Below are 12,658 nucleotides of genomic sequence, written 5' to 3'. Positions count from 1 at the left end.
CCCTACCCATATTCACAATAAAAAGTAATACTCTTAGCATAAAAAGTAATACTTTTTCATGGATTATCCAAATAAAGATCTGTCTCACAAAATACGACCCGTGAGACCGTCTCACACAAGTTTTTGCCTTTTTGGAGTTAACATTAGCTGAAAATAATGTTACGACAATATCGGGTGCATCAAAAATTATTGAAGGTTATGGAAAGGCAAAAATTATTTTACCAAATAATACAAGCCTATATATTGAAAATGCCTTATATGCAAGCAAATCCAGTAGAAATTTGCTTAGCTTTAAAGACATCCGCCGAAATGGATACCATATTAAAACATTAAATGAAAATAATTTCGAATACCTTTGCATAACATCTATTATATCTGGCCAGAAGCAGATAAAAGAAAAATTATGTGCACTCCCTTCTGGAATGTATTTTACAACAATAAAAACAGTCGAAGCAAACATTGTCACAAACCAGAAGTTTGTTGACCAACAGAGCTTCAAATTATGGCATGATCGACTTGGTCACCCTGGGGCAACAATGATGCGCAGAATAATAATTAACTCACATGGACACCCTCTAAAGAACCAGAAGATTCTTTTACACAATGATTATCCATGTGTAGCTTGTTCACAAGGCAAACTAATTATAAGACCTTCCCCTACAAAGATTGATGTTGAAATCCCAACCTTCTTGGAGAGAATTCATGGGGATATTTGTGGGCCTATACACCCACCATGTGGACCATTTCGATACTTCATGGTATTGATTGATGCGTCTACTAGATGGTCACATGTCAGTTTACTTTCAACTCGAAATATAGCTTTTGCTAGATTACTTGCGCAAATTATTAAATTACGAGCTCAATTCCCAGATCACTCAATCAAGACAATTCGTCTTGATAATGCTGCTGAATTTAAATCGCAAACATTTAATGACTATTGTATGTCAATAGGGATTTCAGTTGAGCATTCGGTTGCTCATGTCCATACACAAAATGGCTTAGCAGAGTCATTCATTAAGCGTTTGCAATTAATTGCTAGACCATTATTGATGAGAACCAAACTTCCATCATCTGTGTGGGGACATGTCATATTACATGCTGCATCATTGATTCGTATAAGGCCAACTAATTATCATCAATACTCACCCTTACAACTTGCTTATGGTCGAGAGCCTGATGTTTCTCACCTTCGAGTATTTGGTTGTGCAGTACAAGTCCCTCTCCCACCTACACAGCGAACCAAAATAGGCCCACAACGTAGACTTGGGATTTATGTGGGATATGATTCACCATCTATTATTAGATTTTTGGAACCTTTAACAGGAGATTTGTTTACTGCGAGATTTGCAGATTGCCACTTCGATGAATTGGAATTTCCAAATCTAGGGGAAATAAAGTTATGTCCTGAAAAACAACAAAAGATTTGTTGGAATGAGAAAACACTATCTCATTATGATCCTCGAAATAATCAATGTGAGCAAGAAGTTGAAAGAATCATTCACCTGCAAAGAATTGCAAATCAATTGCCCGATACTTTTGTTAATACAAAGAATGTGACAAAGTCACATATACATGCAGAGAATACCCATGTCAAAATTGATGTCCCCGTAGGACCAGCTATTATTCAACCTGCAAATGAATCTAAAATACGCCAGAAGCGTGGTCGACCAATTGGTTCAAAGGATATTGTACCTCGAAAAAGAAAGGTACAAGAGAAAGAAAATTCAAAAGCTCCCGAAGAAGAAATCTTGGATGATATAGTAAGAGAGATCAATGAACCAAACTTGGATAATATTATTCCTGAAGAATCAAATTCTCATGAAAATAATGAGATTTCAATAAATTATATATTATCTCGAAAATTTTGGGATCGAAATAACACGATTGTTGACACTATCTTTGCCCTAAATGTCGCCCTTGACATCATACATGATGAAGACCCAGAACCACAATCCGTTAAGGATTGTCAACAAAGAGATGATTGACCAAAATGGAAGAAGGCCATACAAACTGAATTAGACTCACTAGAAAAACTTAAAGTGTTTGGACCTGTAGTACGAACACCTGAAAATGTAATCCCAGTAGGATACAGATGGGTTTTTGTACGAAAGAGGAATGAAAATGGTGAAATTTTAAGATACAAGGCCCGACTCGTAGCCCAAGGTTTCTCGCAGAGACCTGGAATTGACTATGAGGAAACATATTCACCTGTGATGGATGCCACTACTTTTCGATTCCTAATCAGTTTAGCAGTATCAGAAACTCTTGATATGCGACTTATGGATGTTGTAACTGCTTATCTTTATGGTTCACATGATAGTGATATATATATATGAAAGTGCCTGAAGGATTCCAACTATCGAAAGAAAATGGTGAAGCACCCAAGGCTATGTTATCAATAAAACTGCATAAATCCTTATATGGATTAAAGCAATCTGGTCGCATGTGCTACAATCGTTTTAGTGAATATTTGTTAAAAGAAGGATACACAAATAATGCTATTTGTCCATGCGCTTTTATAAAAAGAACATATGAGGGTTTTGCAATTGTGGCAGTATATATTGATGATCTAAATCTTATTGGCACTCCAGAAGAGCTTACTAAAACTGCCAATTACTTGAAAAATGAGTTTGAGATGAAAGATTTAGGAAAGACAAAATTTTGTCTCGGATTGCAAATTGAACATTTGCAAGAGGGAATATTTGTTCATCAATCATCATATACAGAAAAAATATTAAAGCGCTTTTACATGGACAAGGCACACCCATTAGCATCACCCATGTATGTTCGATCACTTGATGCTAACAAATATCCTTTTCGACCACCTGAAAATGGAGAAGAAATCGTTGGTCCAGAAGTACCATATCTAAGTGCCATTGGTGCACTGTCATATCTCGCAAATTGTACTCGCCCAGATATATCATTTTCTGTTAATCTTTTAGCGAGATATAACTCATGTCCAACCCGAAGACATTGGAATGGTGTAAAACACATATTTCGTTACCTTTGGGGTACAATTGATATGGGATTATTTTATTCGACAAAATCAAAGTCTCCTTTAGTCGGATATGCAGATGCAGGATATCTTTCTGATCCACATAAAGCTAAATCCCAGACAGGTTATGTGTTTACACGAGGAGACACTGCTATATCATGGAAGTCGGTGAAGCAGTCCTTAACAGCGACGTCTTCAAATCACTCTGAGATCATTGCAATGCATGAAGCAAGTCGGGAGTGTGTGTGGTTGAGATCTATGACACAACATATTCAAGAATCATGTGGACTCCCAACAGCCAAAGATGACCCAACAGTAATATTCGAAGATAATACTGCTTGCATTGCGCAGTTAAAAGGAGGCTACATCAAAGGTGATAGAACAAAGCATATTTCACCAAAGTTTTTCTATACACATGAGCTTCAAGAAAATGGTGATATTGACGTCCATCAAATTCGCTCAAGCGACAATGTAGCTGACTTATTTACAAAGGCATTACCAACTTCAACATTCAAGAAATTGGTGCACAAGATAGGGATGCATCAGTTGAAGGATCTCAGATGATTGAGATCAGGGGGAGTATCTATTGTTGTACTCTTTTTCCTTCGTTCAGGTTTTCCCATTGGGTTTTTACTGACAAGGTTTTAACGAGGCAACATTTGAACTCCCACATCTCTTAGAAGTAATTTAATGAGTCGATAATCATCTAAGGGGGAGTGTTATAGAAAAGATATTATAGATGATTATTGATATTGTTACCTATTCAAGTTCTGTAAATATACTCTATAGAGGTCTCCAATGATGAATAAAGTACACTAAAAATCATTCTCTCTTCTCTATATTCTCTACTATTCACAACAAATACTATATTTATGTTCTCATTGATACTATTTTATCTCCTTTCCTATTTCGATAAATAAATTTCATGATTTCAAAAAGATAGTAAAATTATGACGTCATATTTATTATCTATTTATTGCAAGCCCCTCCTCCATCAACAACGACATTATCACTTTCAGTCCTCCGATTTTATGTCATTTCACTCGCACGCCACATTTTGCCCCTCTCTCTGATTCTGATGCCAAAATCATCGATTCCTCTTCCCGTAGTGACAAAAGTTGGGTTTTTTTTTCCTTGATTCTTCTCGTACTGAATAAAAAGCCATGTTCTATGGTGCGGTAGTGTGGGATCCATGGCTAATAGTGGCGCAAATTGTGTGACTTCAGTGCCTACACTATCTAACCCTTGGAGTATTATTGTCAATTCTTGTTGGGACTCGGGTCTCGAAGATGAGTTTGGCGTATTTCTTCGATTATGCTACGGTTAATTCTGCGACAATTACTGGTTGGGGTGTTATGGCATCCTTTTTTCTCAGCTCTGTTGCTGGGTGAGTATGAATTATTGTTGATTTTTGTTGATGTGGCCGATCTTGAGATTACATTGGCTGTTTTGCTCATCGGAAGTTGTGTTTAAGTTGTGCTATAATGTCAATATGAGTGCTGGGTTTTTGTGTTTTGATGGGTTAATTACGCTAATTCTTCAGATATTTTTGCAAGGGCGTTGATGATCTGTTCATATTTTTATAGCAACATGAAGTATGCAATGCTTGAAGATAGATTATTAGGAAAGGATTTGTGTGATATAATAGAATGTGCGGAGTGGATAGGAACCTCAATTGTTGTTTGTAGTCTTTAGCTTTTATCCTGATTAGATTTGCTAATGTTGCTACAAGTTCTATGGACTTGGATTTGTAGGTTTTGTTATTTTCAAGAAACCGGATTACTGTTCTTTTTATTTTCTTTTTCATGAATCCTTGTATAGCGGACAACAAAAAAAAGACAAAGTCTTTAAGCTATATGAATCCTCCTATGTCATTGTGCTCTATCCTTTATTATATCATCGTCTATATTTAAATAGCACGTCTTTGTAAAAGAAACTTTTCAATTAGTATTGTTCTGCTCCTACTGATTAACTGATTCTTTCTAGGGTTGGTGAGTTAGTGATGGCGTTGATTTGATTATTTTCCATTTTTATGAACCAACTGAATGAATCTGATTTCTCCTTTTCAGCCCTTCAAGTATCTTCCTCTCTGTTTTGTTTTTAGTTCATCAACACCAAAAATATGTCACGTTTTACGTCGTGACATCCCCACGTCCTTCTTCTCATTAGTTTTGAAATTGAAAAAGCAATGACTTAAATTCAACAATTGGGGGACGGGGGACTGTTGATCATTTGCTTTACAGTTATGTCATGGATAGAATAATTAATGACAACTTTAGAGAATTGTGACTCAAATTGAGTAGAGTAGTTGTTGTTTTCAAAAGTTTCATGGTTTTGATACCGATGTCCATTTCCTCGCTTGAAGAGCTTAGACTTGCAATGATAATTCTGAAAGTTAAAATCTTGATCCATTATATCTCATTGAAACAGAGCTGGTTTTTTACTCTATTTAGTTGAAAGGGCTAAGAAATGCCTGGATTTTTCTGCGACCCTTTATATCGTCCACCTGTTCATTTGCGCTATTTATGGAGGTTGGCCCTCATCAATAACATGGTGGGTTGTGAACATTACAAGCCTGACAGTGATGGCATTGTTGGGTGAATACTTGTTCATGAGACGAGAATTGCAAGAAATTCCCATTTCAAGAAATCGCTCGAGTAAGCTCTTTTTCTGTTTGACTAGTTACTTGGTCTGAAGAATTGAAATTATTATATTTGATTTCTATGTTATTGGCCAAAAGACTCGAACTTTACTGTTTCCTTTATTTCTCAGATGTCTTGTTTTTTGGTCATATGTAACTTCTATTCCTTCATCTTGTTTTCATGCTTCAAGCTAGTACTCGATACATTTTATTCTTGCGTGTAGATTCTTCAGTCCCCCAACAGTCTTTGTAATATTTATGTTTCTCTTTAGAGTTTACTGTATCTTGAATATAGCATTTTGAATCTTCTCCGGTCTTTATTTTGATATTAGGGAAATGATCCTATTTGGCGCACTTCTTATTGATTCTAGTTAAATTCTATGTGGGCAATCTCTTGAAATTTAGGATGTTTGATCTAGTTTTAGTTTCTGGCCAATTCTTGACTTCACCTCGCCAACCTGCTAATGACTCGCACTAAAGGAAAAAAGCATAGGAAATTGAGGATCTCCTAAAGTAGGATATAAAACTGGGATTGTGTGGGACGTTGAAGGACTTTTGTATTTGGCTGGTTTGATGAAAGCCGGTTGTAATTTTATAGTCTATTTCAGGCAAGCACCAAAATTTTCCTTTTTACCAATTTCTCTGAGTAGCTTCAGAAAACTTCATTCGAGGGCCAGGTTGAATAACCCTGGCATTAATGCATTGCTGTTAATCTCTAAATCCTAGTTCGAACTCAGCATATGCCTTTTAGATTTCTGAAATTTCTGTCTGTTAAACAACATGATAGAATAAAAAAGTATAATTTAGTTTGAACTAATAACACTGGAACAAGCGAAGAAAGAAGAATTCCTCCTTTCCAATTCGATCTAATCGGTTTATTTGGAAAGTTTGAATTTTGGAAAAATCTAACCAAAGTTAAAGTAGACGAAAATGATTGATTCTTTTTAAGAATCAATAAACGATCATCAGAAGCCTGCACCTATATCTATGGAACCAAATCTTCACACACTTGCAACCTCAATCACCAAATTAAGTGATTCAAGATAACAGTTCTTTGAGATAACATATTATATATTCTTATGGTTTCTTACTCCCTGTCTGTTCTTGCTAAGCTATGTACTTATTGAACCATTATGCTAATATGTCTACGACTGACTGAAAATTTCTGTGTTTCATGGATGCAGATGTTTGACAAGCTTGACAAGAAATTTTTTAATCCTCTTCTGAGTCGCCAAGGTTGTTAGGATATGCATACGATTTCTGAATTATAGTATATTACATTTTATGTAGAACAGCTGAGATATATATCTTGTTTCTGCCAATTGAAAATCATTAACAAGAATTTTGAGCAGAACTTTGTTGATGTAATGGCACTGTATGGAAGATTAATCTTGTTCTGTAATTATATCTGAAAGTCATGGAAAAATGATCAAGGTTCATACTAGATGAGGTTTGAATATACAAGGCTTTCTTGCTCTTATTCTGGTGATTAATTTTTTCCGGTTGTGCTTGGAAAAGACCGTGATACCTGCAAATGGCAGGTCTTTTGCGATAAGTACCAAAAACATTGTTTTGTGTATTTCTTATGCCAAAATCTCAAGCTATGAGACTGCATTGCTGGGTATTGTCATAATCTCAACTAGTTAGTTCAAAGTCGATATTCCTCTTGTAAATGGATGAAATTCATTTGTTAAAGGTGGAAAAATCGAGAAACTGTAAATAAGAGTACCTAAGAAAAACCCATTATAATTATGGTGTAAAAGCCTTTGCTAATCAAATAAAAATTCAATAAAGATTGGCAAACATATCAAAACCAACTAATCTCTAGGTCTCAACGAAAAATATAATAAATCAACCACAACTCACGATCCCTTATCAAATCATGACAAAAATTCAACTGCCTCAACCATAAAAATCTATTCTTAATTATAAAACAAACGAAAAAAAAAAAGTATAAAAATTCCCCACAAAATGACAACATATCGATCAAAGATATAAATACGTGAAATCCCTTGATAAGGGGAAAGACATGCTACCTTCCCTTTAGTATTAGGCATGCAGAACTCTTTTTCTGCTCCTGAAGCATTGCTTGCATCAGAAACAGATGGTTTTATTGCAATTTTTAGATTGCATGAATCGTACAGCACAGTGTCTATCGAACATGTCGTGGGGCGGGTGCGGTGGAACGGTGATGGTATTGGGGTTGGAACATATGGAGATGGTGCTGGGGTTGGAACATATGCGTATGATCGAATCACTAATATGATTCCATCAGAGTCTCTTAGAATTAAAATTCGGGATTTATTCATACTCACCGAATTTATCAGGATCTTTATCAAAAATCGAATTTAAATCCAACGAGATAAATATTATGGAAATAATTCCACAAAAAAAAATCAACTATTTGATTCCTCCTCGAACTCAATATAATGGTTAAGTCTAATCTTAAATTTCTCGTCATCTGATAATTCTTTTCAATGGTGATTGAGAATTTGAGCTAATCCTCCGCACAATTTTCATCTTTACCTTTTAAAACAAGCTAGAAAATTACAAAATCAAATCGTCCACTGCATATTAATTTATTTTCTTTGACATTTCCCGAAATTAAAATTTTGATTTTCTTTAGTAATAACTCATTTATCTCGGGCTAATTGCACCGGGGTTCCCATTGAAAAGTCTAGACATAAAACTCCTTAAAAATATAAATAGACTAATATATCTTTAATTTTAAAAAATAAAACACATTTAATCTCTATGTTTTTAAAAAAGTAAGCACATTTAACCCATTTATAAAGGATTTTATGCATATTTTTTTAACACAAAGGGTTTTAATTGCAATTGATGTTAAACAAAGGTTTTTCGCTTTTTCTTTAATTAATTAATTAATTGCCCCATTTATCGCTGTTTGCTCCAAATTTAATGTGCCATGCGTCGGTTTTTCATGTTTGACAGTCACTCTTGGCTTTGGCCTTTGATTGAAGGGCCAACCTAATAAATTTTACTGCAGATTATCTTAAAATCTTAAATTTATGCATATTGTATATTTTACATGATATTTTGTGAATTTTGTTATGCTTAAATTTTGTGAAACAACAGTTTATGTCATCTGCCGGTCAAAATTACGGAATTCATCGTAGATCTTTTATTTGGGTTATTAATGAAAAAATAATATTTTTTCATTCTAAAAGTATTATATTTTATCGTAAATATCGGTAAAGTTAACCCGTTTTACATATAAAGATTCGGAAGACCGTATGACAAAAGACCTAATCTTATTTAATATGGGAATTGATACCCTGGGCGCCCTTTGGTGAGCGCCCAGTGGGCGACAGCTGCAGTTTATTTTTTTTTAAAGATTTGACGTTTCGCGACGGTTTTACAAATACGTCGCAAATGGCGACGGATTTTAACAAACCGTCGCAAAGCCCACATGTGCAGTTTATTTTTTTTAAAAATTTGACGTTTTGCGACGGTTTTAAAAATCCGTCGCAAATGGCGACGGATTTTAACAAACCGTCGCGAAACGTCAAATTTTTTTTATAAAAAGAAAAGAGGGGACAGAGGGGCGTTCCCAAATTTCGTGTCCCACCTTCGCCCAACAGCCCTTCTCCCACCTACGCTCAAATCTTTACGTTAAGAAGATTGAGCGAACTTCTGGAGCTCTCGTGCGGGGAAATATTCCGACGACATCAGAAGGTAAATCGATGTAGTTCTAAATTTCATATTCCGAAGAAATTTCCAATTTATGATTTTGAAGGTTTCCGGTGTATTGGCATACATGTTCTTTAATGTTTGTGAAGTGTAAGTCTGCATATTTAATTAATTGCACTAGGAAATGGTGTTGATGATCTAGCTATTTATGTATCTGGAGTATTTATAAATTTATTCATTTCTAGTATGTTTTGTTAAAATATATTTTATACTTGATGTTGTTTCTCATATGATTATATTGTTACCGTCGCTAATCGTGCTCGGTTAATCCCCAGACAATCCTCGCCAGCACCTTACCGCCCGCAAAGATTTTCGAGCACCACCCCACGTCTGCCTAGCGCCACTGTAGATGAAATGGATCAATATAGTGGAGATGAACAATCGTACATCCCCCAAGTCGGTGATGATCAGAAACCCCAAATTGGTATGAGATTTGATTCGTTAGAGGATGCATTCTCATTCTACAACCAATATGCCCGAGAATCCGGTTTTAGCGCGAGAATGAGTAATAGCAAGAAAAGTAAGAAAACAAACGAAATTGTATGGAAGAAATTTGTATGCTTTAAAGAAGGGCACACAGATGATATTCGATGGAGCAAACAGACAAAAAAAGATCAACCAAGAAAAGAAAGAGCCCGTGGTGAGACTAGAACCGGATGTTTGTCCAAGATTTCAGTTGTCAAGGAACAAACAGGTCCGGGTTGGGTTGTCAGTACTTTCGTTGAAAGTCATAATCATTCATTATCGACTCCGTCGAAGGTGCATTTGTTACGCTCGCATCGCGGTATTTCTGCATCAAAAAAAATGTTGAGTCAACAATTTGCAGAAGCCAATGTGCCAACTTGTCAACAAATGAGATTATTTGAGATAGAGTCTGGTGGGCCTGAACATGTAGGTTTCATAGAAAGAGATATCAGAAACTACGAGCAAAGTGTTAGGGATGAGCATAAGGGTATTGATGCAGAAACATTGGTCGATTTCTTCGAATCTGAGAAAGAGAAGAATTCATTGTTCTTTTTTGATTATGAGACTGACTCGGACAACAGATTTACCAGGTGTTTTTGGACTGATCATGTGTCAAGAAGGGCATACACTGCTTTTGGTGACGTGGTTGTGTTTGATACTACATACAACACCAACAAATATGGGATGATTTTCGCACCATTTGTAGGAGTTAATCATCATCATCAGACCATTCTTTTTGGTTGTGGATTGTTGAGTGACGAAAAAACAGATTCTTTTGTTTGGTTGCTTAATAAATTCCTAGAAGCCATGTGTCAAGGTGCACCAAACTTGATTATCACTGACCAAGATCCGGCTCTGACAAAAGCCATATCACAAGTTTTTCCTCGAACAACACATCGATATTGTTTGTGGCATATACTGAACAAATTTTCTGAGAAATTAAACCCAATGACTTTCCGTGATCACTACGAAAGCATAAGGAATGCCATTCTACATTCCTCCACAGATGAGGAATTTGAGAGTTCCTGGGAAGCTGCTATGTCTAATGCTAACTTGGAACAACATGATTGGCTGTCGTTGATGTTTGATTTGCGACATAAATGGGTGCCAGCATATTTTAATCATGTATTTTCTGCGGGTATGTCAAGTAGTCAGCGGTCCGAAAGTTCACATGCTTTTTTCAAGAGATATATATCTAGCAAGAACTCATTGATGGATTTTATCATTCGTTTCAATAAGGCACTCCGGCACCAAAGACACAATGAGTTAGTTGCAGATCATGTCGATATGAATGAGCGTCCCAAGCTACAGTCCAAATGGCCAATGGAATCTCAGATGGTGACGGTTTACACGAAAAAGAAATGGTTGGAGTTTCTAGAAGAAATGAGTCAGAGTCATGGTTATTACGTGCAAACAGAATCTGTGGGAAATGAGTTTGGGATTTACAAGGTAATGAATTTTCAAGCTTCTTCTTCTTCGAAACCAAGAGTGCTTACACATGTCATACAAGGGGATGATATATTGTGCAGTTGTATGAAATTTCAGTTTGAGGGCATTCCATGCAGGCATATGTTAGCATTTTTTCGTATAAACCAAGTCTTTCATTTGCCTGATAAATATATACTGAAACGTTGGACGCAAGCAGCAAAGAATGTAGAATTTTTTCCTACAGATGAGCCAAATGTGGTTGAAGCTCCAGAAAGATGTTTGATGTCAAGACATTTGAGGTTATCCTATAAAGCTTCTGCATTAGTTGATATTGCATCATTGACTGTTGAGGGAACAAATTTCTTGAATGCACAGTTTGATTATATTGGCAACAAAATGAAAGATTTGAATATGACTACAACAGTAAGCGGTGGAAGTCAATGTAGAAGAGCCACAGATAGGGCTGTTGATATCGTTGATCCTCAAAAAATTAGAACAAAGGGATGTGGGAAGAGATTAAAGTCATCAAAGGAGAAGGCAACCACACAGGGAAGAAAATGTCGTGGGTGTGGACGCCGAGGTGTGCAGCATGACAAGCGTAACTGTCCAAATTTGCAAGACGGGTATGTGTTTATCAACAATGTAAATTTTTAGTATTTTTGTATATATTTGGTTAATCATCAAAATTAATATATGGTGGCATACTCAACGTTCTTCAGGTCAACTATTAATAATAAAAACGAAGAAGAAAGCTCAGATGACGAAGATTTTGGATCGATAGATGGTAATTTAAATCTCTAAATATATGTTGTTAATCATCAATATTTTTTTTATTCATAACTGTTTTGAATTTTACAGGTTCTAACAACTGGATTTGATAAAGGTTATTATTTTATCAAGTTGAATATGTGCGATGGGGTAACCATTTTATAGTGCTTTATCAAACCTCTGTCGTGGATGAAACATCGAGCTTTGAGGTTTCTGTCACCATGAGAAGGATCCTCTGCTTAATTCAAGAATTAGCATTGTAGAATTTTCAAATTCAATATGATAACCATTCTCTGTCAAGAAATCTTGGTGTTTTAATTTTCCTGCTGCCATATTGTTGTATCGTTCTCTTTCATATGACTTATGGAACATGTATAAAAACCCGCTGTGGTCGACGTAAAACATCATGTTTGTGTCGCGTAGTAAATTATTTCTAATTTCCACCTGTCTAATGCATTTGTGGGCTGTTGGGCGAAGGTGGGACCCGTCTTTTCTTTTTATAAAAAAAATTTGACGTTTTGCGACGGTTTTTTAAAATCCGTCGCGTTTTGCGACGGATTTTTTAACCGTCGCAAAACGTCAAATTTTTAAAAAAAATAAACTGCACATGTGGGTTTCGCGACGGTTTGTTAAAAGCCGTCGCCATTTGC

At 35.8% G+C, this 12,658-nt stretch overlaps 1 protein-coding gene, 1 long non-coding RNA gene and 1 pseudogene across 2 annotated transcripts; 2 read left to right on the top strand and 1 right to left on the bottom strand.

Moving 5' to 3' along the window:
* Positions 1–4,000: 4,000 nt before the first annotated feature.
* LOC140829229 (uncharacterized) lies at positions 4,001–7,116 on the top strand (annotated as a pseudogene).
* Positions 4,319–5,417, bottom strand: LOC140829230 (uncharacterized). Its single transcript, XR_012117421.1, has 2 exons — positions 5,034–5,417; positions 4,319–4,807 (listed from the first exon to the last, which is right to left on the bottom strand). It is a non-coding gene; the product is annotated as an uncharacterized lncRNA (long non-coding RNA).
* A 3,636-nt stretch (positions 7,117–10,752) lies between the features above and the next one.
* LOC140829944 (protein FAR1-RELATED SEQUENCE 5-like) lies at positions 10,753–12,466 on the top strand. The gene is made up of 3 exons (XM_073193226.1): positions 10,753–11,863; positions 11,960–12,024; positions 12,099–12,466. The coding sequence occupies exons 1-3, from the start codon at positions 10,761–10,763 to the stop codon at positions 12,116–12,118; spliced, it is 1,188 nt and encodes a 395-aa protein (XP_073049327.1). The 5' UTR covers positions 10,753–10,760; the 3' UTR covers positions 12,119–12,466.
* Positions 12,467–12,658: the final 192 nt, after the last annotated feature.

The sequence above is a fragment of the Primulina eburnea genome, chromosome 4 (assembly GCF_022965805.1).
Source record: "Primulina eburnea isolate SZY01 chromosome 4, ASM2296580v1, whole genome shotgun sequence".
NCBI lineage: Eukaryota > Viridiplantae > Streptophyta > Magnoliopsida > Lamiales > Gesneriaceae > Primulina > Primulina eburnea.
The sequence above is the reverse complement of the archived record's forward strand: the minus strand, read 5'-3'. Positions and strand labels throughout refer to the sequence as shown.

Bases quoted from the DNA above. Each gene is read 5' to 3' on its own strand.
- LOC140829944 (XM_073193226.1), top strand. From the start codon at position 10,761: ATGACTTTCCGTGATCACTACGAAAGCATAAGGAATGCCATTCTACAT. The intron at 11,864-11,959 runs GTATGTGTTTAT...AACGTTCTTCAG, and splicing joins TGTCCAAATTTGCAAGACGG to GTCAACTATTAATAATAAAA. The intron at 12,025-12,098 runs GTAATTTAAATC...TGAATTTTACAG, and splicing joins AGATTTTGGATCGATAGATG to GTTCTAACAACTGGATTTGA.